The 25,282-nt window shown below is 35.3% G+C and overlaps 1 protein-coding gene across 1 annotated transcript in view; it reads right to left on the bottom strand.

Annotated features, from left to right (window-relative positions):
* The window catches only part of FAT4 (FAT atypical cadherin 4), a 172,241-nt gene that overhangs the window by 43,901 nt on the left and 103,058 nt on the right, over window positions 1–25,282 (bottom strand). The window contains exon 7 of the mRNA XM_025873981.2: window positions 8,992–9,172. Within this exon, the coding sequence (XP_025729766.2) occupies window positions 8,992–9,172 (181 nt within the window). The remainder of the gene's footprint in view (window positions 1–8,991; window positions 9,173–25,282) is intronic.

Raw genomic sequence — 25,282 nt, 5'->3', positions numbered from 1 at the left:
CAGAAGTTGACTCTTTATACAGCATAATTAATGCCCTTACACACTAGATAGCTAATCCCTTTGTCAAAATAAAAATATCCGAGGCTTATAATTGAATTCTTAAAGTTAGAAATTCAGGACTCATGAGGTAATCAAATTGTTTTACCTCTTCAATAAATTCTGTAAGAACCTGAATTATGAGAATTATGTGATTTTATTCTGAGAAACCTTGTTTCCCTACATCAGTGTATGTAGAAATTACCAAATAACAGGGAAAAAAAGAGTAATTCACAGCAACATAGACTTTTATACAGCTTTTTGACAGCAAAGATCAAGGGTCAATTAAATATTCCCTCAATTATTCACAAATAAAAATAAAATTAAAGTAATGAAAAATGCACGCAAATTTAGATATGGATTTTTGTATATGAAAAGACCGTGGTGTATGAAGAAAGAGCAATGTGCTGAAAGGCAAATGATGTGAGTTCTGGTCCACATTTAATGAAATAATCCATAATGAAATCTTGTACTGTAAATTCTTATTCTTTATTTTATGCTATTATACACACTATGGAGCATATGATTGTTTAAAACTAATTAACATCTTTACTATTTTTGAACATTAAAGAATAAATTGTCAGTTAATATATGATTTTTTTCTAGACTTTATCTGATTCTGAAGTATATTAAAAGTCAATTTTAAATATGAAGTGTTCTGTAACGTCTCATAATATCTATAATACCAGCACCATGCAATTTATACCTGTAAGTTAAAGCACACACACACACATACACACACATGCACACACGCACACAGATAGAAGGGACACAATGGATAGACAGCCAAAATAATATGCCCAGGTTTGCCTTCCCCCTATCACTTCAGTCTTGGTTTCATTCGCATCCCTTCATGGAGATCTTTCCTGCTTCTCTGGTCTACATTAATTTCTTCTAAGGGTATAAACTCTGTTAGATTGGGTTTTGTGCTATCTTTTTAACATCTAAATATCTATGCTGGTCTTTAAAGATTTGCAGCATCTTACTGTGTTCTTAATGTGTACTGAGCACACTACAAGGCATTTTATATATGCTCTCATTTAACCTCAATACAATCCTGACACTTTGGTTTTGTTTTGGATTTTTATAGATGAGGAATCTGAATCTAAGAGAGATTCATATGGTTGCACAACAAAGCATACCATCTAAAAATGGTAAATCTAGAGTTGGAACTTCCGTCTTTATGACTTCAAGACACACTCGCTCCATTAGACCACAGTATAAAGAAGGTAAAAAGCAGCCTGAGTGGATCTAGTGGAGACAAGAAACGCTGTACCACTTGCTAAGGCCAAAGGGGACCCTTTTTATTTAAGGGATGTCAGTGTAGCATTGTTTACAGTGATTTGGCTCAATGCAAATCAACAAATGTGTTATTTATTTGCTGATTCAAGAATAAGAAATGACTGCTTCAAATTATTGGTGTAAACCGACATCATTGTTATCTAAAATCTGAATCATTCATTTTTGCACTTGTAAAGCTAAAATACCCCAATTTGATTTTTTAACCTTTTTTTTTTTGTCTCTTCCTGAGATCTGCTAGGATCATAAAACACTGTGCTATATGTTACTAGAATACAATAATTTAGTAATAGTTAAAAGACTGCACTTTGAAACACAATTCACTTGGGCATGAATATTTACCTCACTCAAAACACTTCAATTCATTAAATTCCTTAACCTTTCTAAGCCTTTTCTTTCCACCTGTAAAATGTGGATCACATATGCATTCCTTTCACTTGGTGGTCTTGAGTGTTAAATGTAATTTCATATGAAATGCATTTGGAATTGGAATTGGTACATGCTGAGAATTAAAAGTCTAGGATTACACACGTAACAGAGCATATATACCTATGTAGTTACAATTTAATAATCTATCATATGTAATCTATTATAACATACTTAGTTAAATGGATAGGTGGACCAAAAGATACATGGATTAGAAGGTAAAAATCCTGCCCTCAAACTTACATCCTAAATGGAAGAAAGAGTGAAAGAAAACAAAGTACAAAGCCAGGCAGTACATTTGAGTGTTACAAAACTGTCCAGAAGCACTGCTCTAGGTATCCAAAAGCCAAAGAGACCGCTTTTGAGTGGAATGATTAAAAGAAAGCCTTCCTTGAGGAAGGCTAAATTGAAGCTGGGTTTTAAAGGGTCTACCCATCTTACAATAGTAGTGAAAAGGGAGAAAGGTGTTTCAGGTCAGGAATTAGCAGATTTTTTTTTTTTTTTTTCTGTAAAAGGCCAGTGTTAGTAAGTATGGCTTTGGAGGCTGAAAAAGCTCCGCTACAATACTCAACTTGCCATTGCATCACAAAATCAGCCATGGACAAAAGTACACGAATGGGCATGGCTCCATTCCAATAAGACTTTATCTACAAATGCAGGCACTGGGCCGAATCTAGCCTGCAGACTGCAGTTTGCAGAACCTTGATCTAGTATACAGAAGAACTTGAACAAGGCCATAAGGCTTGGGAAAGCACAGATCCTTTTCCCAGGAGCAGAAAGTGATCCAGTGAGCCTGCCAGTTAGGCTGTATGTTGAGGGTTTGGGCAGAATAAGCCGGGGCTGTTTATGGAGTGCCTGGAATATGGAGACTGGGCATTATGCCATAGGCCAACTGGAAGTTGAAAGATTTTGAGGAAGGGAGTATCATTGTTAAAGCTGAGCCACTGAATGCCCAAGCTGGTTCATATTACTGCCATTGCTCTTTCATTCACTGACCCAGGCTCGGCTTCATCCAGATCACTTCCTACAACACTGAGAGATAAATCATCATAAAATGTAATCTAGTTGTGTTATTGCCCAGTTTAAACACTTCAGTTGTTTCTCCCATTAGATACAGACAGGAGTGTGAATTTTTCATGCAGTATACGAGGCCCATTCCTCAGCCATACCAACCATATGGAACAGCTTTGCTTCCCTGACCCTGTGCTTCTGCAGAGCTCCTTGCCCTTATGCCTGTTACTGTCTTTGCCTAGAAGGTCTTTCATCCTGTATTTGTTGATAAGCTACTTCTCGGTCTTTCCAAAAATCATTAATTACTCGAAGCTTCTACGGATTTCTTCAGATAGCACTGAGTATGCTGTTCTTCTCTTTCCACCCCATCTGTGCTTAAACTATATACTTGTCACAGAGTACTATAATTACAAGATTACAAAATTATCTCCTATACTGAATTGTTCTCCTTGTGGTAGCTAGAGGATCCAAGTCCTCAGGACTTAAAGTGCCTGGGACATAGTGAGGGCTCCAAAATTATACAGTATGGGATGGTATATAGATTGGAGGGATCAGAAACCAGAGTCAGGGAAGAAAGTTAATTTTTATTATAATAGTCCAGGCATGATGTAATTGCGGGCTGAACTAGAATCTTGGCAGGAAGATTGCACAGAAAAGAATGGGTGCCAGAGGCATTAGTGAAGAAGAAACATGAGAACTTGTCCATTGACTGAGTATAGAGGGAGAGGATGACCCTTGGCTAGCAAACAGGGATGAAGAAAGCAAGGCAACACCATTAAAAGAGAGCAGAATGCCAAGAGGAGAAACGGGAAAAGTTAGGAGTTTCTGATATGTTGTGCTTCTGATGCCAACAGAACCTCCAGGTGGGGTGTCCACTACAGATTTACAAATATAGGCAGGGATCTCAGGGATGGAGTCAGAATGGATAGCACAGATTTAGGGTTTTCTGCATAGTTTTCTGGATGGTTGCAGCTGTGAAAATGAATTATTCTCTCTCTCTCTCTCTCTTTCACTTTCTCGCTCTCTTTCTTTCTCACTTTCTCACTCTCTTGCTCTCTCACACACACAAAGAAAGGGAAAAAAACGACTGAGAAAAAATATTGTGGGGGACTATCCAAATTATTTTGTACAGAGAGGAGATCAGAAGGTAAATTAGAAAGCGTGGTCAGAGATGCAGAGTGAGAAATGAGAGATAATATTTCCGTAGACATTGAGGAGGGAAAAGAATGCCAAGAGAAAAGATGACCTGTAGTGCAGATATTGCAAAAGGTAAAGGAAAATACTCAGAAAAATCACTGGACTTGATAAATTTCAGCAGAAACTTCAGATAGATTATTTTTTTAATAAAGCAATGGAGGAGAAAATCAGATTGAAAGATTTTCAGGAATAAATGGTTGGAGAAAACTGTGAGGAAGTGAACCACTCTCTCAAAAATGTGGTGTAAAAAAAAGTGAGTAAAAACAACAGTTCCAAGAATTGGAATCATTCATTCAGTACATTTATTTGTCAGTCACTGCTATGCTGCAAACATTGTGTAAGCAAAAATATATTAGGGGTAAAATAGATATAAGAAGAATAAAAAGAAAAAAAAAACTAACATGAATTCAGTGACTTTTGTGTCCTGATAATTGTATTAGAGACGTTTACGCATCTTAACTGATTACATACATACTACATGGCATCTGATCAATATATACTTAACTCTTACAAATTGTAAAGTAACAATTCGTATCTCCACTTTTACTGATGGATATATGGAATTTTAGAGACACAGACATGACTTTTCTAAGTTACGGTAGGTAAATAAAGGAATCATCCATCAGTAGCAGATATTCTGAGCATTTCCACAGGGATCAATACATGATCCAGGAAACAGGGATGATTTGAAGATCCAAGAGAGAAATGCAAAAACTGTTGAATTAAAGATTCGGAGGAAATTAAGTGGGATGGGATTAAGAACACAGAGTGAGGGATCTGCCTTGGAATGTTGACCCTATCGATATAGTTTTGTGAGTTTCTCCAGTGCTGTGACATGAAAGTTAGAAGTGAGGTTTAAATGGAGATTTGGTCCAGTTGAGAGAAAAAGGGATATGTATCCTTAAAAGCTAACTTCTGGAATGGGTGTCTGTCTAGGAAGCAAATATTTAAAGTAGATAAAGACTAGGTATTAATGCAGACTAGTTTACTAGAGGGGAAAATACTAAGGGTGAAATAAAATATATAACTTAAAGTAAGTGTCACTATCCATAAAAATGGATAGCTTGATCAAATAGGTAGAAAGAAAAATATAAATAAATATTTGTTGGGTGACTGCTGTGTACAAGATTATGGTAGACCATAAGGGAAAATTAACAAATTGTATGACACATAACAGGTTTTGCTATTAAAGAGCCCATCAGTAGATGGGTAAATGACTTACATACATAATACTTAAATAAGCAATGTAATATTAATATAAAATTACTCTGTTAACTAGGAGAATGGGTTTCTCTTAATTCCATGATAAGCAAGGCATGATTAACACCTAATATAAAAGTGTGTAATATTCCATTAAAAAGATAATCAGGCCACATTGGGCTCCGTGCTCAGCAGGGAGCCTGCTTCTCTCTCTCCCTCTGCCTGCCTGTCTGCCTACTTGCGATCTCTCTCTCTCTCTCTGTCAAATAAATAAATAAAATCTTTGGAAAAAAAAAAGATATCAGGCCAGAGTAAATACGGTTTAGGCTGGCATCACTATTTACTTTATCTATGAAAGTATTTTAAATCTAAGCTGTAATAATTTTCTGTCTTAAGTGAATTTAATTATTTTTACAAGATAAAAACAACTTCAATTTCTATATTATCTCACTATATGACAGTCAGTGTAGTCATTTAAAGATTTTTGCAGACATATTTTACAGATCTCAGTGAATGTAAAAGTATAAAGTTAATTCTCTGACTTTAAAGGAAGAAGAAAATTCAACCAGTCAACCAAACAACCAAAATACATACCATCAAATCAAAATCATTTCATTGCTACCAGTACATCATTCTGGAAATACAGACAGGATTTTCTAGACCAACTTTACATTGATCACCATTGCTCACGAATGTAGGGTCACATTTAGCAGTGCAAATTTGACATACTCTAGAAGACAGTATATCCTCATAGCATTTTCTTCTAGTACTTGTATTGATTTTGTAAGCGTGTGGTGTCACCATTGTTTCAGCAACTGAAACATCTCAGACAAGGATCCTGTTCTGCCCCTGACTGGTGATAGTCTGCATACTATCTTTAGAGAAAGACTCCTTGGCATGGCAGATAAAGATTTACTGGACTACAACACTACAATGGATGGGATATCTCTTCCAAAATTGTCAGAGACTTGCTAAGCACTAACAGATGACAGGCAAAGGGAAAAGTGCTTTGCAAGGATTAGGACAGTATGGGTTGATGGATATTGAGTATTTTTTGTTCTGGGCACTATTCTAAGCAGTCCACTTAATTGTTTTATTTGTCTTCACAATAATTCTATCAAGTCCGTTTTATTATTTCGTATACTTATTTTAATGATAAGAAAACTGACCCCCAGAAATGTTAAATAAGCTGCCCCACAACTAATAGTAGAGTCAGCTTCATTCCCAAGGCTGTGCTCTTAACACTAAGCTAAGACTTAATTCTTAAGGTATGGATTCCATGATTTCTATGCTTTGGTGTAGGACAAGCAAAGGAGGTGGTCTTCACTGGCATTTTGAGGCTCATACCAGGAAGAAGGTAAGTTGAACTTGCCTCTCTCCAGGTGGTGCTAAGTGCAGGGACCCAAGAGGCATATAGTTATGACCTTGGGCAGAAATTTTCTCCATCCTTAATGATTTGACTGTATAAGCCTCTTGGAATTCAGCTCTGGAAGAAGGTCCCAGGAGTCTGAAAGAAGTTCGTGCATAGCCTTCCCCCCTACAGTGCATGTCAGTGTCCATCTTCTTCTGTATTTCCTCCTGTAACTCTGGCCAGAACTGCTAGGCTACCTAGGTGACTCTTCCTTCTACACCTGCCTTTCAAGCATTGGGAGAATTCCAAGTAGTCAGTCCTTGCCCTTCTTTTGTTGCTCTATACTCTCTCCTAAAGTGTTCTTATTAATTTTCTTGGTTTTAAATGTGCTCTAAGCCTTGATGACTCCCAAATCTGTATCTCCAGCCCTGACCCAAACCTAAGTTTCAGACTTGTATCTTCAACGTCCCAACTGATACCTCCATGTGAATGACTAGTAGTCGTCTTAAGTTGTGTTCAAGTAAGAACTAGTTTCTCTCACACCTGTTTCTCCTCCAGTGCTACCTACAATGGTACCATCTGCCCAGATGTTCAAGCCAAAAACTTAGTAGATGACTCTGATTTCTCTTTCTCTATTCCCACTTACAATCTCAAATATTTTTCTAAATCTATTCACTCAATTGTCATTTCTCCACCTTAGTACATGGACACTCCAACTTTTGTTTGAATCACTATATTAATTAGCACCTAAATGGTCTCACTGGTTTTTCTCCCAGTGGCTTCTTTCTACAGTCCTGCCTCCTCCAGTCCAACCCAAACAGATCAGTTTATGTTGGTCCCTGTTTGAAATACTCCAATAGTTTCTCACATAAAAATAAATAAATAAAAATTTCAATTTCTTACCATGACCTAGGAGCCTTTGGATGGCCTACATGATCTGACCTCTGCCTACCTCTCTGGCCCCTTTCTCACTTCGGTCCATGCTCCCAAACCCTCCTAAAGACACCATGCTTACTCTCATCTCACAGTCCAGTTCTTTCAGCCTAAATGTCACCTCCTTAGAGAGGCCACCCATAATAACCATACCTAAAAGTCCCTTGTCACTCTCTGTTATATAAGCCTGTTTTCTTGTCAAGGCTGCATTCACCATATGAAGTCATCGTATTTATGTTGTATTAAATTGTTTATCTACCTCAAAAAGAACGCAGTCTTGAAGAAAGTGGAAATGCTGCCTTGTTACTCATACTAACAACTCAATGCATGTTTATTAAGTGAAAAATACTTTGAGGCCTTCTACATAACTCAGTCATCGCTACCAGTAGGAAGAGACTAATGCCAGTTTCCCAAAGTGATTTTGCAAGTAGGAAATTAGTAACAAACAAAATAAATCCCTAACCAAATCATCACAATAGCAACATGCACAGCCCTTGACTGATAAGTCCTCTGAACTCTCAAATTCTCTCTTCTGACCATTACTGCCATAGCCATCTGACCCACTCTCATTTACCTAATGTCAGTCTAGAGAAGGTGGGGGTGATGTGTGGGTAAGAAATATTTAGGTCTTCAAGACTTTTCTCTGGAAAATTTGGAAATGTTCATTTCTTAAAGTTTAGAATGGGCCTGGAAGAATGTGACTCAGCTAGATCCACCAAATGTAACAACCCAACTGCTATCACATGCTCCCTGAACAAGGTACCGTAATGTTTTTCTCCATTTTGAGTAGATGTAAGTAGAGTAAAATAAGCTTTTGAAACTTTGAAAATATAAATATTCTTATTGGGGCTAGTGGTTGGGTTAAAAATGGCCAAAATTCTTTGATACTCGTCCCATCAAGAGGTGATGTGCATTTCTCCTCCCAGTGAATCTGGGCAGGTCATGGCTGCTTCAACAAATAAAATATTATGGAAGTGATGCTGTGCCACTTCCAGGCCTTCTCTCTAAGAGCACTGGCAGCTTTTACCCGAAGTTCTTGGAGCCCAAAGCTACCATGTAGCCCATTTTAGCTACCTTCTAAAGAACCACATTGAGAAGCCCTGAGACCACAAGATCAGAGACAGGGGTCCAGCTGAGCCATCCGTCCCAAGGCACCAGGCATTGAGTGAAGACATCTTAAACCCTCCAGACCACCCAGTGGCCAGGTAAATACCACTAAGTGATACCAGTCAATCACATGAAGCAGAAGAATCTCCCTGTTAACCCTGCCCTACAGGCGAATTACATGAACTACAAAACCATGAGATATGATAAAAATATAAATAAAATTAATTAAAATTTTAGAACACTAAACAAAATTATTATTGTTTGAATTCTCATTTTAGGCATAGTTGGTTATTTAACAGTAGGTAGCCACAATAGGGCTATGTGTTAATATTACAGACTTTCTAGGAAAATTAAGCATTATATTCATTTAGTCCAAAGACTAATGTTTGATGAGAAAAACAATCAAAATTTACAAAGGAAAATGTACTGACCTGATAACTGCATTTGTTGAAGCATCAGCATCTGAGGCATTTACCAATAAAACATCTGTTCCAGTTGGTGCATCTTCAGAAATTGTGGTGAAATACATTTTACTGGCAAAAGTGGGGACATTATCATTGATGTCATCTACTATGACACTGATTGTTCCAGTTCCAGTCAGGGCAGGGGATCCTAGAAGGAAAAGAAAATCAAGTTTTTAATGTTTATAAATAACAAAGATAATAGCAAATTTAAAAAATGGCTGGTTGTAGATAGCACTACTGAAGAGACGTTAGAAAACATCTCAAAGTGAAATTTCTAAACGCTACAAGCAGTGGAGTGATTTTTAATTTTGTTACAAGAGAAGTATCAAAAACTAATGATGTACTATATGTTGGCTAACTGAACATAATAAGAAATGATTAAGATGATAAAAAAGAAAGAAAATATTTTCATTTATGACCTAGTATTTCAAATCTTTCCTGGTGATACTGCACAAAAAGAGTATGTCAACCTCTTATTCTATTTCAAAGGTGCTGATTCGGCAATGCAGAACACAACAATATCATTTAAACACCACAAAAGAAGCACTGCTGGTTTCTCTGAAATTCCATTAAAATAGCTCAGTCTAGATTTGGAGAATATCCATGGGCACTGAATAGCTGGCCAACTGGCAAAAAGCTAAATTCCTAGTCGTGACTATCAATGTTAACATAAAAAATTTGGGTTTCTAAGTCTTTAGACCCCCTTTTCTGTACTAGTATTTGTTTGTAAAGGGAAAAGATAAAGCTTCAAGTGATGTCTCAAAACCGCAATCTTCCACTTGCTGGAAATAACATGTCAATGAGTTGACTTAGAATTACTTTTGTTACATTTATTTACTATTTAATATAAATGTGAAACAATTCCTTTTTATTTCTTGTTCCAGTTCTGTTATCAGCATATAATGAAAAGCCAACATTTAACAAAACCTTGGCGTACATTGCCTGTGCTACGTGAAGTTAACAGACTCTTTGTGGTGACGATCAGATGCCGTATTTGGTTAGATTCTGTAGGTTGTCCCCCAACTAAAAGTCAAATCAACTGCCTTTAGATGCATTTTCAAAATCATTTTTCAAATTTTAATTTCTCTAAATAGAAACAATAGAGCTCTGTTTAATTGTGTTTATCTAAAATAAAACAAAGCCCTGAATCCTCCTTTTCTGTTTAAAATATTAAAACTTTTTCCCATGAAAATTATTTCTTCTTATATGAAGTTTAAGTTCTACTTATTTCTAGCACTCAAAACTTTTATAAAAAAGCCATCCATTCACTGACTCATTCATTTCTCTGTAAAATGTTTATGGTCTGACATTTTACTCTCACAGAATGGTGCTGCGAATGACAACCTTCTATATTCTTTTTTCTAGTAATCTTGTGATTTGCTGATATTTCCTTTACTACTATTTAAACTTTTTCTATGTTCTTAGATTGTACTTACTGATGGCCTGATACCAAGCAGCTTGTATGCTCAAACATATAGGAACCAAAATCAGCAGACTAGGAAATTATGGACCCCAGTGGGTTTGGTAATCTGTTATTTTTGTGCTCTATACAAGGAAGCTCAGACTATGTTAGATGAAAATGTGCATGACCAGTTGAGCTGGGCACTGTAATGAAGCATGATCAATCCCAGAAACCTATGCAATTAAATTTAGGCTACATGGTGATAATTATTGCCATATATATCTTTCTCGGTAAGATATTTTACATTAAGCATTCTATTTACACTAACATATTTTTAAATTCATGACTGCCAAAGTCTTATCTTTTACTTCATTTTATTATTATTTATTTATTTTTATTTATTTATTTATTTATTTTTGAGAGAGAGAGTGAGAGAGAGTGCACATGTGGTGAGGGAGGGGCAGAGGGAGAGGAAGAGAGAGAATCCTAAGCAGGCTCCCTGCAGAGCACAGAGCACAATGCAGGGCTTGATCTCACAACCCCAAGATCATGATCCAAGCCAAAATCAAGAGTCAGAAACTTAACTAATTCAGCCAGGCGTCGTAAGTCTTACCTTTCAGATGTTTGATTTTATACTAAAGGAAAGAAAATTAGTCCTCACTATTGCTTATATGTATAATTAACTACAAACTTACTGAAATAGTATAATTGCCTTTTCACTAGTCACTTAGTGTAAATAATGATAAAATGATTTCACAAATATTTCACACACAAAATAGATTTGGAGGTATTATAAACACTGGAGAAGCACATCAAAATAAGACTTTAAAAATTCCACTCAACACATTAATAATGATTATACAAAGTGCTTATTGAGTCCTTAGGTATGCAAGTACTATTTTAAGACGTTGACGTAGATTATCTTGTCTAATCCTCCTCACCAGTTAGTACTTCTGCTCTCTCCATCTTATGTTTAAGCTGATGATTAGGTTAAATGACTTTTTCAAAGCCATAGATATAGTGAGGAAGCTGGAATTTAATCCACGTGACTTGGATGTGAAGATGTTTGCCACTGGCAAAAAGCTGGAAGGGTTGTTACTATCTGGACAGGTGCCACTCAGTGAGATGTGCTCGGACTTTGGACAATCTGGGCCCAGAGAACAACACAAGACACGAGTTGGAGGAAAAGGCCCATCTGTGAGGGACCTTAGTTATTTGCCAGTTGATGTTTGTGGGGCATTTCGAGACAACAATCTTGTCAGAGATTTTGAATTTCTTTTTTTTTTTATTATGTTATGTTAGTCACCATACAATACATCATTACTTTGTTGTTGTTGTTGTTGTTGTTCTTTATGCCACTGATTTTTTTTATGTTATGTTAATCACCATACATTACATCATTAGTTTTTGATGTACTGTTCCATGATTCATTGTTTGCGTATAACACCCAGTGCTCCATGCAGTACGTGCCCTCTTTAATACCCATCACCAGGCTGACCTATCACCCCACCGACCTCCCCTCTAGAACCTTCAGTTTGTTTCTCAGAGTCCATAGGCTCTTATGGTTCGTCTCCCCCTCCGATTTCCCCCCTTCATTTTATTTTTTTTATTTTAATTATGTTATTATGTTAATCACCATACATTACATCATTAGTTTTTGATGTACTATTCCATGATTCATTTGCATATAACACCCAGTGTCCCATTCAGTACGTGCCCTCCTTAATACCCATCACCAGGCTAACCCATCCCCCCACCCGCCCCCACTCTAGAAACCTCAGTTTGTTTCTCAGAGTCCGTAGTCTCTCATGGTTCGTAGAGACTTAGAATCTCTCACAAGAGTCATATTAAAGCTAACTAAATATCTTCAGGGTATTATTGATGACCAATGTTTGGCCTAAATCTCTTATGTGTGTTTAATTATATATAATTTGGTGAAATGGAAGTTAAATATCTGCATCATGTTAGTATCTCTTCCACTGGTTGCACTGAAAAAATGTAAGTAGAGGATATCTGTGCTTTAATGTGGGCGAAAGAGGCTGCCATGGGAAGATGAGTGTGTATTCTATGATGAATTGAGAGAGGGAATAACTAAATCAATGTCCTAGAAGCAAAGGATAGGAGATGGAAGGCTCTTTCATATCTTCTACTGACATTGAACTCTACTCACTAAGTTTCAGTCTGTTTTTCTGTAAAATGGGAATAATAAGCATAGAACCTACCCCAAAGAAGTATTGAGGGAAATGTAACATGCTTAGCATAGTGACTGGCACATGGTTAAAATGCATTCTTTATTACTCCTTTTTCTTGTACTTGCTTTAGAAACAAGAAAAATTAAAAACTGACATATAGAAGGTTCATTTTTAAATCTTACAGATTTCAATATCATAATTCCCAAGATTTTTGTTCCCCAACAAAACTTCTGAGTCAGTTATATAATAATATTATTTAGGAAAATATTTGAGCCATCCTTTCCTCTTAACGATTCTTTTGTAGTGTAACAATATGAGACACTTAGCTTTCAAAACTTTCATAGTTTTGTGGAGGACATGTTGCTTGAAAATTTAAAAATAAAAAATTTGATAATTTACAGTGAGAGTTTAAGGAAGACCCACATATTTCTGGTATGCACATTGCTCTCTAATCAACAATATATACTTAAACTTGTTAAGAAATGACCCAGTAACTGCCAATCAAAGGTTTTGTCTTTGGTATTCTAAAGTGTCTGATGACACACATATGGAAAACCACATAAAATGATGACTAACTCATTTGGTCAGGAACATGTGATTTCTTCCTTTGTCTATAAACTACATAAATATTGTTGCTGATGTGTTTTCTGAATTAGTAAGCAAAAAGAGAAAAAAACATTGTTTATGCAGGAAAATGTTCAGCAAGTTCAATCTCACTGTCTTCTTACGTGAGAAGTTCTAATTTTCCAAAAGATTTTAAAAGCACACCAGTGACAACAGATGGTCCTGGCTTGAGAAGCAGCCACATAGATGGTTAAATTTGGTTAGATTCTGTGGGTTGTCCCACAACTAAAAGTCAAATCAACTGCCTTTAGATGCATTTTCAAAATCATTTTTCAAATTTTAATTTCTCTAAATAGAAACAATAGAGATCATATCAACATGGGGACTCTTCTCAAGCAAAGAATGATCCCCAGCTTCCCCTACTCTCCCCTTAGTAGCTGCCACAACTCATTTTATAAGTACTTAGGGTTCTCTTCCTATTTTCTTCATGAATTGATAGAGTGAACCACAATTTCTCCAGTGGTCTCCCTTTCTTGTTGCCCCAAAGGATGTGCAAGCAGGTCTTACCTACTTTTTTCAATTTTACGAGGAAACCTTACAAACACATTGTTCTAACTTTCTAAGTCTTTTACTGAGATTTAACTAACCCTAAATTTGAATGCTGCCTCCAATATATTTTACTTTTGTTTTTGGGAATGGGGCCTACCACCATACACCCAGATCCCGCCTCATTCTTTTCTACTGATAGTGTGAGCTCTGGAAGCCACTGCCTCTCAACCTTAAGCAGGAAGACGAAATCAAGAGAGAAATATGGAATCCCCTCTGATTTCAAATAAGTTTCATTTCTACATCACTCATCTCAGATGAAAGACACAGGTTCCCTAGTCATGGGCCCACACAAATCTTAGCATGTCCTCTTACCTGCTAATTGAATAATGAAGTCATGTTTTCATTGTTGCTTTTCTATGTTTGCTTGTTTTTATACTCTACCTCTTAACTGTGTGAAGAAGTGGTCTAGAGTCTTTATGTTCCTGTTTCCTAACATCTTTTTGTTATACTCCTTGTGAAGTGTTACACAATGTTTACTATTACTTTATCTTTAGTCCAGAAATTTCTGTTGACTCCAGGCTGGTACATGCAATTGACTACCTGTTGTCACCTCTTGCAAGTTGCCAAAAAAGTCTCAACATTCCTATGTCAAAAAATGAAATATCAATTATTCTGTGTAAACTTAGCCTATATTTTTATCTATAAATGGAAATATAAATGTATATATACATGTATTTGTATATACATATTTGTATATACATATGTATATTCAAGTAAGTTGAACACTTACTTGAAATCAGATATATATAGTGTGTATATATATATATATATATGGACCTTTTATATGTATTACTTTAATATACAGATTCCATGACATAGGTATTGTTTAATTTTTTTGATGAAAAATTAGACTCAAGGAATTTAAGCAATTTATTAACATTCAGCCGTAATGAAAAGAGAAAGCCAATTTTGAACTCTTAAAAAAATCTTTTTTTAGTTCATTGGGCTCAGATAAAACTATGCCATTCTTATTACAGATGTTTCAGTCTATATTATTATTATTACTATCAATGTACTTCTGCTATACCCTCTATTAAGTTATAAGCTAATTGAGAGCAGGATAATTTTATTTAATTCATCTTTATATAAACCCATAATGCATACCATTAGGCCGTGTCCTCATTCTGTAGTCTTTTCCTTTGATTCTTTATATGAAAATCTGGTCTAGTGACTGGCTGAAAGTTCAAAGAGCTGAATACTTCGAGAAATATACATCTGGGAATATAGGCCTTAGCCTAAGGCTGGGGTCAGAGAACAAGACTGCAGACAAAGGTCAAAGTTTTGGAGATAGTCTACTACTTATAAACAGAGGGTCCCAATTAATCCTGAGTCCCAGGAGAAGAATCAGGATACTAGGGGCCAATGTTTAGTTTGAATACATCTGATAATGATGAATTATATAGACAGTGGCGTAATAGTGCAAGATTTTTCAATTTCATCTGGGATTGATTTATGAAAAACAGATGCAACAGAAAGAAGAGGCAGGATATAATGACACAGACTCCTGGTGGCTGATGGAGGGCCAATGAAAAGGCTTGAAGATACAAATGAAATAAAAAGTTAAGGTCTCAGGAATTTATAACTGTGAAGGCTAGGAGGTGCGGTGGACATTTCAAATATAATTATAAGTCAGAAGATAAGAACTTCAAATTTCATTTTGTAAAATTTTATGTATTGTATATATACACATTCATGTGCATACATATGTATATATGTATATACATATACATATAAATGTAAAATAAACATGAATAAATTGATAGAAACCTGGAATTTTTAAAACAAATAGCAAACAATGCCCATGATTCTGAAAAGCATTCTTAAAAGTGTGTGAAAATAAATTACATACACGGAGAAAGAATATTCACAGCTTAATCTTCTGAAAATCCATGCTACTGTGGGTAGTTCCATGCTTTGTCTGAGTCATACTCTATATTTTTGAATTTGGGAAATTATTAAGTAAGTTAAGTAAGTATTAAGCCTCTTAACACTGGTGGCTTAATAAGCTCAAATATATCAAGATAAAGTTCAAGGGAATTTACAATAAGATGTTAAAAAGAAAAAAGTTTCAGACGACTGTTCTATCAGAAAATACATCTTTAGTAAGTGTAATAAATGAATCTAAATGAGTAATTAAAGTTCAAACTTCAGGCAGATTACATTTTTTACGTTAGCCCTTATAAATTAAATGTAATTTCATGAAACATGAAAAACTTCCGCAGAAATAAAAATTTTTGCCTAACTGAAATCTGTTCCTTTGCTACAAAGCCGATTTCATTCTTGACATCAAACATTTGGTGAATGGGTCCTCTGACTGGGTGTGTGTTTGTTGTAGTAAAGTATTAGCTTCTTTTTTTCTTTCCCAGGAAGTAAACACGGTTTTCTCACCATTCATAAGCCATCCACTGAAAATGTACTGAATTTCAGCCATTCTGTATCAACATTGGAACTTTTGTGGTTAGATTTAAATTTGAATTCAGCAAATGTATAAAGCAAATAAGTATGGAACATTTAAATATGACCGGAAGTTTAATATTTTAGAAATTACATTTTATAATGAAATTTATTACTGCTAATTAGTTCTACAAATATATTTATATCAGTTAGGTATATATATGCTTAGATAACACCTGATTTTTAAATTATCTCTGCAGGAATCTTTATCAAAAACACGATATTTTGGGGCGCCTGTGTGGCTCAGTCAGTTAAGTGTCTGCCTTCAGGTCTGGTTATGATCCCAGGGTCCTGGGATCAAGCCCCGCATCAGGTTCCCTGCTCCACAGGGAGCCTGCTTCTCCCTCTGCCTACCATTCTGCCCACTTGTGCTCTCTCGCTCTGTCAAATAAATCAATAAAATCTTTAAAAACAAAACAAAACAAACAAACAAAACACTATATTTCCTTGATAAATTCTTATACTAAATAGAGGTGATAAGTAAAATTAAAGCAACTATTTACTAATGTTATGAAAATGACATGGAAAAGTTATACAACCATGTGAATGTACTTAATGCTGTCAAACTGTACACTTAAAAATAATTAAAATGGTAATTATGTTTTATATATATATTTTGCCACAATTTAAAAATTTTATAAAGTCATACATAATGTTAATAAAATATTTTATCCTGCACAAAAAGTAGGTTAGAGGAATTACTTTTTAAAGGATATTAAAAAAAATCCTCAATGCCTGTTAAAACTCTGAAACACCAAAGGCTGCCTTCAAAGGCTAAACCCAACTTTCCTCCTGCCTACTTAGTGAAAATATTGAATTACATATTTATGAAATAATTATAAAAATAGGCTACAAAATGATTATGTTTTAACAGGATAAAATTAAAGGACTTTTGAAAAGAAAAACAACCCAACAATGAGATCAACTTAGTTTTTATGATACTTAATGTTTATCTTTTAAGTAACATACACATTTTCCTTTCCATTGCAAATAGTTTATTTCCATTTCAACATTGGGTCCTTTGTCTACTTATATTTATGGCTTATATGAGTAAATAAAGTGTAGACTGAAATTATTTTATTAAATTTTAATTCTATGCAACATAATGACAATTCCAGCTCTTATTTAACAGAATTTTGGAGGTTAAATCATCTGTTTTTGTATTTGTATCTTATGACTATATAAATGAAATTCTACATAGGAAAAATTTTTCCTACTAAAGAGTAGTTGATTTAAAGAAAAGTATATAAATAAATAATTTATAATAATACTTATGTCACTAACAGATATGGTACAAAGTCTTACTAGAAATAAGTGGAAGTAAAATAATCATCAGTTATCAACCTTGGAAATAAAATTCTCATCTAGGACAAATATTTTGTTAAAGTAACCTTATTTGGCCCAAGATGGAGTCATTCATGCTAAGCCTCCCATCAGCAAACCAGAACTTAACTAAGTTTCTGTGTTTGGGGGTTCTCCCAGAAACAGAGGCCTAGGTCAACCAACCAGCCCTTGCCTCTTCAGCACAAATTACCTCAACTGACTCCAAATCTTCCTCATGTGGCATATAGGGAAAGTAACCTCGCTTTAATCAGTCAGCAAATGCCCAGTATAATGTCCTTGTTCCTGCTCACCTCATCTATATGAATATCTTGCCTTGTACAGCTCTGCGAAGGTTCCTTCTATTAGATTGGATACTGCTTGATTTCATGAGTTGCTGAATAAAAGCTTACTAGATCAGTAAATTGTTTGTGGAAAGATTTTCCTTCAACGACTCAGATGGAAAAAACCCAAAATTGCCTTAGACTCAATAATAGAAGTAAGTTCAATGCAATTAATTTTTAGTAATTGAAGATAATCCTGGTTCCATCTGATTTATGGAATCACTGGTGCCTTATGGAAAGTTTTCAAGCAATTTTCATTATTAAAAATGTTCATCATAACAGACAAGGCAAGCTCTTCTCCAACATTTTCCCACAAATAATGCTGACAAAATGCCATCTTTCTAGAACATTTAAAAAAACAACTATCTTCAGATGTAATATGTCATATTCCATATTTCTGAGCTCTCTTTTGATTATAGAGTCATTTGTAATGTAATGACTGTCTCAACTAAACAACGTGACAGATAGCATTAATTCAAATGTCATCATATCTTCACCAAGAAAATAAAGCATGGTGATTAGCCCTTTCAGCTTTCAGAATCAACTTTTGCAAAAGCATCATGTTTCCCCTCCATTAAAAAGTAATTTTCTACCCCTGCATAAGAATGAAGTTTAGTCCTTCTTTCAGTCAGATGATAAATGCCCTTAATTAGAAATGCTAATAACTGAACTTTTCCGCTCAGACCTATTAGTTATGCTGACACATAGACGCTTCATAACTAAACTTTTTGGCCAAATCTATATCCAGAATATCTCTATATCCCTTTTATATATTAGACTAAGAACAGATAAAGAATAATGTATTTAATTTGTGCACTGATTAATTTCCCACCCCCAAATTAAATGCAAACATGAGCACACAGCCCAACTGAATCATTGTATGTACATTTACGTGTGTATCATACATATTGTATATTCTTAGTAAAATATATAACATTTGTTTTGCACTTTATAAAAGCTTTAGATACACATTTCCCGATTTGAAGACAATACCAATCCTTTGATTTCAAATTTATGAATATTCTTATTTTGCAAGCTGTTTTAATGGCTGAAAACCACAAGTTGTTTTTTTTAATAAATCAATGTTTTTTTTAATATAAAAATAACATTTAATCCAGAGAGAAGAAATTCTTATGAACATGATCTATACAAAACATATCACAAGTAGATAAGTTAATATGTGGGAAGCAGTGAGAAATGGTCAAGAAATGTTCTCCTTACCCAGGTTTACCAGTTTTGAATCCTGTTTTCAATGAAAAACAGCTGCATGCTTAAGCCAAGTTGCTTACCTTCTCTGATACTCAGGGGTTTTGTTTTTCTTTTAATACATAAAATTGGAATAAAAGTATCTAATTTACAGGGCTGTGATGAGATTAAATGAGACGATATAGTACAAATTCTGGCACATACAAGCACTCAGTATGTACAGAATGGAGAGCATCTAAAGTTTATGACTTCATGTTGTCTCTACCTCAGTGTCTTCCATGAGAACTAAACTTCTATATCTATCTACCTGACATCTCCACTGTTTATCTCATATCTAAAATATTCTATATCCAAAAAATAGTTCTTGATAATTTATCCTAAAATTCTTTCTCCCTATCTCCAAATTTCCAAGGCAAATATTCTAGGACTCCTGTTTGACTCATCTCTTTCCCTAACTTCCCACACCTCCAATCTGACTATCAAGTCCCACTGGCTCAATCTTTAAAATGGATAAGAAATTTCGTTCCTTCACCCCACCTCCACACTGTCACCTAATTTCAAACTCTATCTCAGGGATTGCCGTCATGGTCTTTTAAACACCATCTCTACTTCTGCTCTTGTTCTTCATCACTACCACAAAGCCAGATCTCTTCTCCACAAAACCGGATCTTTCCAAAGCCCCCTGTCACTCCCTGTCCAAAACCCTAACAAGGCTTCACCTTTCTCTTTGAACAAAATTAAAGTTCTTTACCCCACCCTAAAATGTTTATGTGATCTAGCTTCTACCTACCTCATCCTCCATGACAGAATTTCTCTTTTTCACTGGAGTCAAGCCCTTCAGGACCTTCTGCTGTTCTTTGGGTGTAGTTAACTTGATCCCTGCCTCAAGGCTGTTTTCATCTGCAAGCAACATTATTTACCTAGATCCTCACATTTCTCTTTCCGGACTATATGATCAAAAACCATACCTCCAGTTCCTCACTCTCTTGCCACTTAACCTGCTCTATTTAACTTCATAGCATCTCATATCACTCCTGGTCTATGTATTATATTTTGTTTTTTGTCTGTCTTTGAGAACAGAAATTTTCACTTTTCACCATTCACCAGTATGTAGAAGAGCTGAAAGAGACTGCTGCACAAATATTTTCTGACAAAACAGTATCAAGATATTTGTCACACATTAATGTAGCCCATAAAAGCGTAAGTGTCTCATTGTACTCAGAATTCACTTCTAAGGTCTATTAAATCAGCCTCATGGTTTGATTTTAATAAATGCAAAATAACAACTGGCAGGAGTAATTGGTAATATTATCATCTTCTACCTGGAAAGCCTAATTAATTTTTTTATATCTTCTCCTACTTAGCAATTTAATTTGAACAATGGCTAAATTTAAGCCTATTTTCAAAAGATCAATATTGAAATTACTGATTCTAATTACTTTGACTTCACTTAAACATATTTTGAAACATTAATTTATTTGGGAAAAAATAACAGTTAAACGTTTTATGCATCAGGAGGATACAATGAACAGCATATAAGAAGAGAAGCTTTCTTAAAATTGTGTTTCTGGAAATCTATGTTATGCAGAGAGTCAGCAGATCCTGCTTCATAAATACAGTAGACGTGAGAAAGAACTCAGTTGAAAGGCAGAAATCCTTGATATTGTTCTTGACTTTGTCACTCTTGGTCTTCAAGCTCTGGCAAACTGCCTATTTTTCCAGGCCTCACTTTTCTTATCTCAAATATAAAGAAAATAGACTGGCTCATCTCCAAGAAGACTTCTGGCTATAAAACTATCATTTTAAGTCAGGTTTCTCTAATTTGGAAGTTTTTCATAGATAGTTCTCTTTCAAAATCCTTCCAATTTATACACTGATTGTAACTAACATTCCCCTATTGTCATATCACCTTGTTTTACTGCTTTCTCACATACTAATGCAGTTCCCTGAAAGAGTAGTGCAGATATTAGTGATTCACAGATTCTAAATTTACTGGTGAGGGCAGAAGATCATCTTGAATTTAAAAAAAAATATGTACAAAGAGATCTGGAAAAATTACTTGTATAGATGTTTATCTATTGGGATGGTATATCTAAACACCAAAATTTCTATAACGAAACTCAAAACAAGTGAATCTTTTCATATCACATGAATGTGAAGAGTCATAGGCCCTTATTATTAAGCCATATGAAGCTAAATACCATATGTATGATATAGTTTTTATAGCTAAAAAGGTGGTTTGGGTATTTGAGAGATATGGAAGGCTCACACTTTTTTGCTTTGGGAAGCCCACATACAAAAGAATTGCCAAATGGTAACACTTCAAAAGCACATGGTTTCTTCTTTGCAGATTTTGAATTAGTGAATCAAATTAAGACAAGGTAGGTGGCATAGCACAGAGTAGGACAAGTCCTACCTAGAAGCATCTAACAGATAACAGAATTGAATAAGATCCAGAAGGTTCAAGGGAAACTCATGAGAACATAACTCAAACACTATTTTAAGCATTTGAAACTGAATTAAAGCCATAAAATGCTTCAGTGGGTCCTTACATATGACTGCAATTTATCACATCACACTAAACACTCCAGAGCCTTAAACACTTGTGCTGTTTTTCAAAGAAGAGGTCAATTTGAATGACCACAACCAACATAGCAAAAACTTCTGGAATTTCAGCCATGAGTTTAAAAAGACTGGCACTTTTCCTTTTTGGTAGGTCCTTTGAAAAAATCTGCAAGTGATAAATATACAATAAACTAAAAGTATGGTAAATAAATATGAAATAACAGTTGTATATTAAAATAACAGGGGGGTGATTAATTGGTTACTAATTATCATCATTTTTCACCCATTAAATCAGTTTTTCATTCAAAAGATTTTATTAAGCACCTGTTATGTCACAGGTTCTGTTCTGGGTGGTTCTGGCAATTCATTTTTTAACAAGACTTAGGAAATTTCTATTCTACTGGAAGAAGGATAGCTATTGATGGGGTAAACAAAATGTACATACTCATGTATCATTTATAAGCATATAGTTTCAGATAAAAATTAATGTTAAGACAAAATCACAACAAGGTAGGGTGCCTGGGTGGCTCATATGGTTAAGCGTCTGCCTTCGGCTCAGGTCATGATCCCGGGGTCCTGGGATCGAGTCCCACATCGGGCTCCCTGCTCAGGGGAGAGCCTGCTTCTCCCTTTCCTTCTGCCTGCCTCTCTGCCTACTTGTGCTCTCTCTCTCTCTCTGTCAAATAAATAAATAAAATCTTTAAAAAAAAATCACAACAAGGTAAAATGATAGTGACCCTGGAGAGAGGGGATTACATTAAATTGGTGGTCAGATAAATTGTTTCTGAGAAGTTGACATCTCACCTAGATATAACAACAAAATGACCAAGACATGATGTGTCTGACCATTAAAAAAAAAAAAAAAAAAAAAGCCAGCTATAGAGTAGAACACTCCAGATAAAGAGAAGCACATAGGCACAGGGGAAAGGGCAGGACAAGGTTGGCATTTTTAAATTAAAAGAGGCCAGATTAACTGGCATTAGCAATTTGCAATAAAAGTTTGACAAGTACTCTCCAGAAGCAAGCCACCGGACCGGTAGCATTTGTGAATTTTGGTGTGGCAAATACTTCCACACTGGCCGATTTCAATCCATCAACCTGATGACACTGAATGCAGAGCTGAGAGGTGACCATGGCTGAGCCTGCCCAGTGCTCGAGGGAAGGAGCCTGATGAAGGCGGCAGTGGGTGGAGAGAGAGGAGATCAGATAGGTGGACAGAGGCTGGGTCATTTAATGCCATGTGTCAATGGTGAGAAATTCAGGCTTTATTCTTAGAAACCACTGAAGGGTTTTTAAGCAAGCGATGGGGCATGATGATCTAACTTATAGTTTCAAAGTTCATGAGCTGCTTGTTGGAGAATGTACTCTGGGGAGAAAAGTTAGGCAGTTAAGGAGCTATTATATTAGCCCTGGCTTAGACCGAAGTGGTGGTAGTAGAAATGAAGAAAAGTGGATAAATTTAGGACATTTTGGATATTTCTTTTAAGGCAGAGTCTACTTGTCAAGGGACTTGTTCAATGTGGGGTACAGAGAAAGAGGAACAAAGGATAATAACAACAATTGGGAAATTGTGGACACAGAGCAATTTATGGAGGATAGGGAGTGGTTGGAGTCAAAAAGTTTTATTTGGCCTTTACTGAGCTTGAGATGTTCAGCAAACATGCTGACTAATATTAAAAGCTAAAGTAAGTCATTCTCTTATTTATTTGTGCCAATAAGCTTTTCGTGTAGAAATTAGTATATTCATTTTATCAATATGAACATGAAGGTAAACTTATGCAAGGTTATGTAGCTAGGAAATGGCAGAGGTGAGATTTGAGCCTCAGTTTAACTACAAAGCTATGTATTTACCTCAGGATATACTTCCATGTTGCAAATTAATTCTCTGATCTAATGTTTTAAGTGTATTGCTCTAGGTTCCCTGATAATCCTATGCAACTTACTATATTAAAATCATATTATTTTATTTATTGCACATATAAGACAATGATAAGGAAAACTCTCCTAAGGAAGGCTACTTGAGAATAGAATGCCAAACCATGTGAAGGGCACTAACTGCTTTGAAGTCAGCTGCCCTCTTAGAAGGAGCCACATAGTGATGAGTTCTCTGCAGGACCTTCATTACTGTGCCAAGTTGAAACTTTAGCTTCAAAAACTTTGTACTTGAGAGATGCCTGGGTGGCTCAGTCAGTTAAGTGTCTGCCTTCAGGTCAGGTCATGATCCCAGGGTCCTGGGATCGAGTCCTGCATCAGGCTCTCTGCTCAGGAGGGAGTCAGCTTCTCCCTCTGCCTCAGCCTCTCCCCTCTGCTCCTACTCTCTCTCTCTCTCAAACAAATAAAATCTTTAAAATTAAAAAAAATTGTACTTGATACAGTACATATTTCTGGAAAAAAAGTAACAGGGAATACAGAATGAAGGGGGATGTTTAATTTTTAATTATAGTTAAATAAACTATATTTTTAAATGAGTTATAGTTTCAACTCATTAAACTACCATTTAAAATTTAATCCTATAGGAAAAAAACGAGGTAGAATTCTTATACTGTGTTCTGGTTTTGTTATTTAGCAATGTAACCTTCAGCCCCACATACATGTGATAGTGTGGTTGTAGCTCATTTTAAGCAGTAGACAGGAGTAGAGAGTTTCCAGATGTGCTACTTGATAGCTGTGCTGTCAGTAAATAAAAATATAATGAGGGTGGAATGCTAATATTTTCTCCAAAAAAAATATTCAAAGATTTAAAGTTTTGCTAATAAAAATAAATACATAAAAATGAATAAATAAACCCTGCTGATTCAATTATTGCCATACTGCCAAAGTTGACCCATCTTTGGGTTGCCATCAGGTAAGAATTTTTAAAAAGCAAAGGAAAAATGATTTGTGGCCTAGAATAAAACTGTCAAATTTTTTTTCTTACTTAGATTACGTTGCTATTTTCCTGGTTCTTAGAATGCTGCAAATTTGAGAGTTCCATGGCATGTGGGATCTAAAAGCTGCCATATTTTTCTGAATTTTCTCATGTCACCTACCAATTTGACTTTTAAATCAAAGCATTTAATCTGTATTTTAAATCCTGTGTCAGAAACTTCATTGTTGGAATACAGAATTAAATGGTAGATTCTGAAACCTGGTATCTCAAACTCATATTCTCCCATAAAAGTGGTTTATTTGTGATACCCAAAGTATGAGAATGAATTGAACATAAAATCATAGTCACATATGAGTTTTAATGACTTTAAAATAATTTAGTCCTTTCCTATACAATTTCTGATTGTTTTCTATGTGATCTATAGTAAGTGCTCTTCAGACACCTAACTGAATACTTCTCCATTAGCCTCAGACACATCAGTCCATTTCAGGGCAACTCAAAAAAATTTAAAAAAAAAAAGTGCTCTCATAAAAGTCTGTGCTTTGGGACAAAGTTCAATCAATTCTTTAATTTTCAGGGCCACCAAAATGCTGAATCTCATTTATGCCTCCCATCATGTTCCCAGACACCATACCTAAGGCTCTAATGACAAACTTCCAAATTCCTTAATTTTACTGATAATATGAATTTCCATAACTCGTAACTCTGTTATCTCAATATTGGGCAGAATCAA

This window comes from Callorhinus ursinus, unplaced genomic scaffold (assembly GCF_003265705.2).
Source record: "Callorhinus ursinus isolate GAN/ISIS: 27379988/994484 unplaced genomic scaffold, GSC_fseal_2.0 scaffold4, whole genome shotgun sequence".
In the NCBI taxonomy this organism is placed as follows: Eukaryota; Metazoa; Chordata; class Mammalia; order Carnivora; family Otariidae; genus Callorhinus; species Callorhinus ursinus.
Note: the sequence above shows the minus strand (reverse complement) of the source record. Positions and strands in the feature narration are given on the sequence as shown.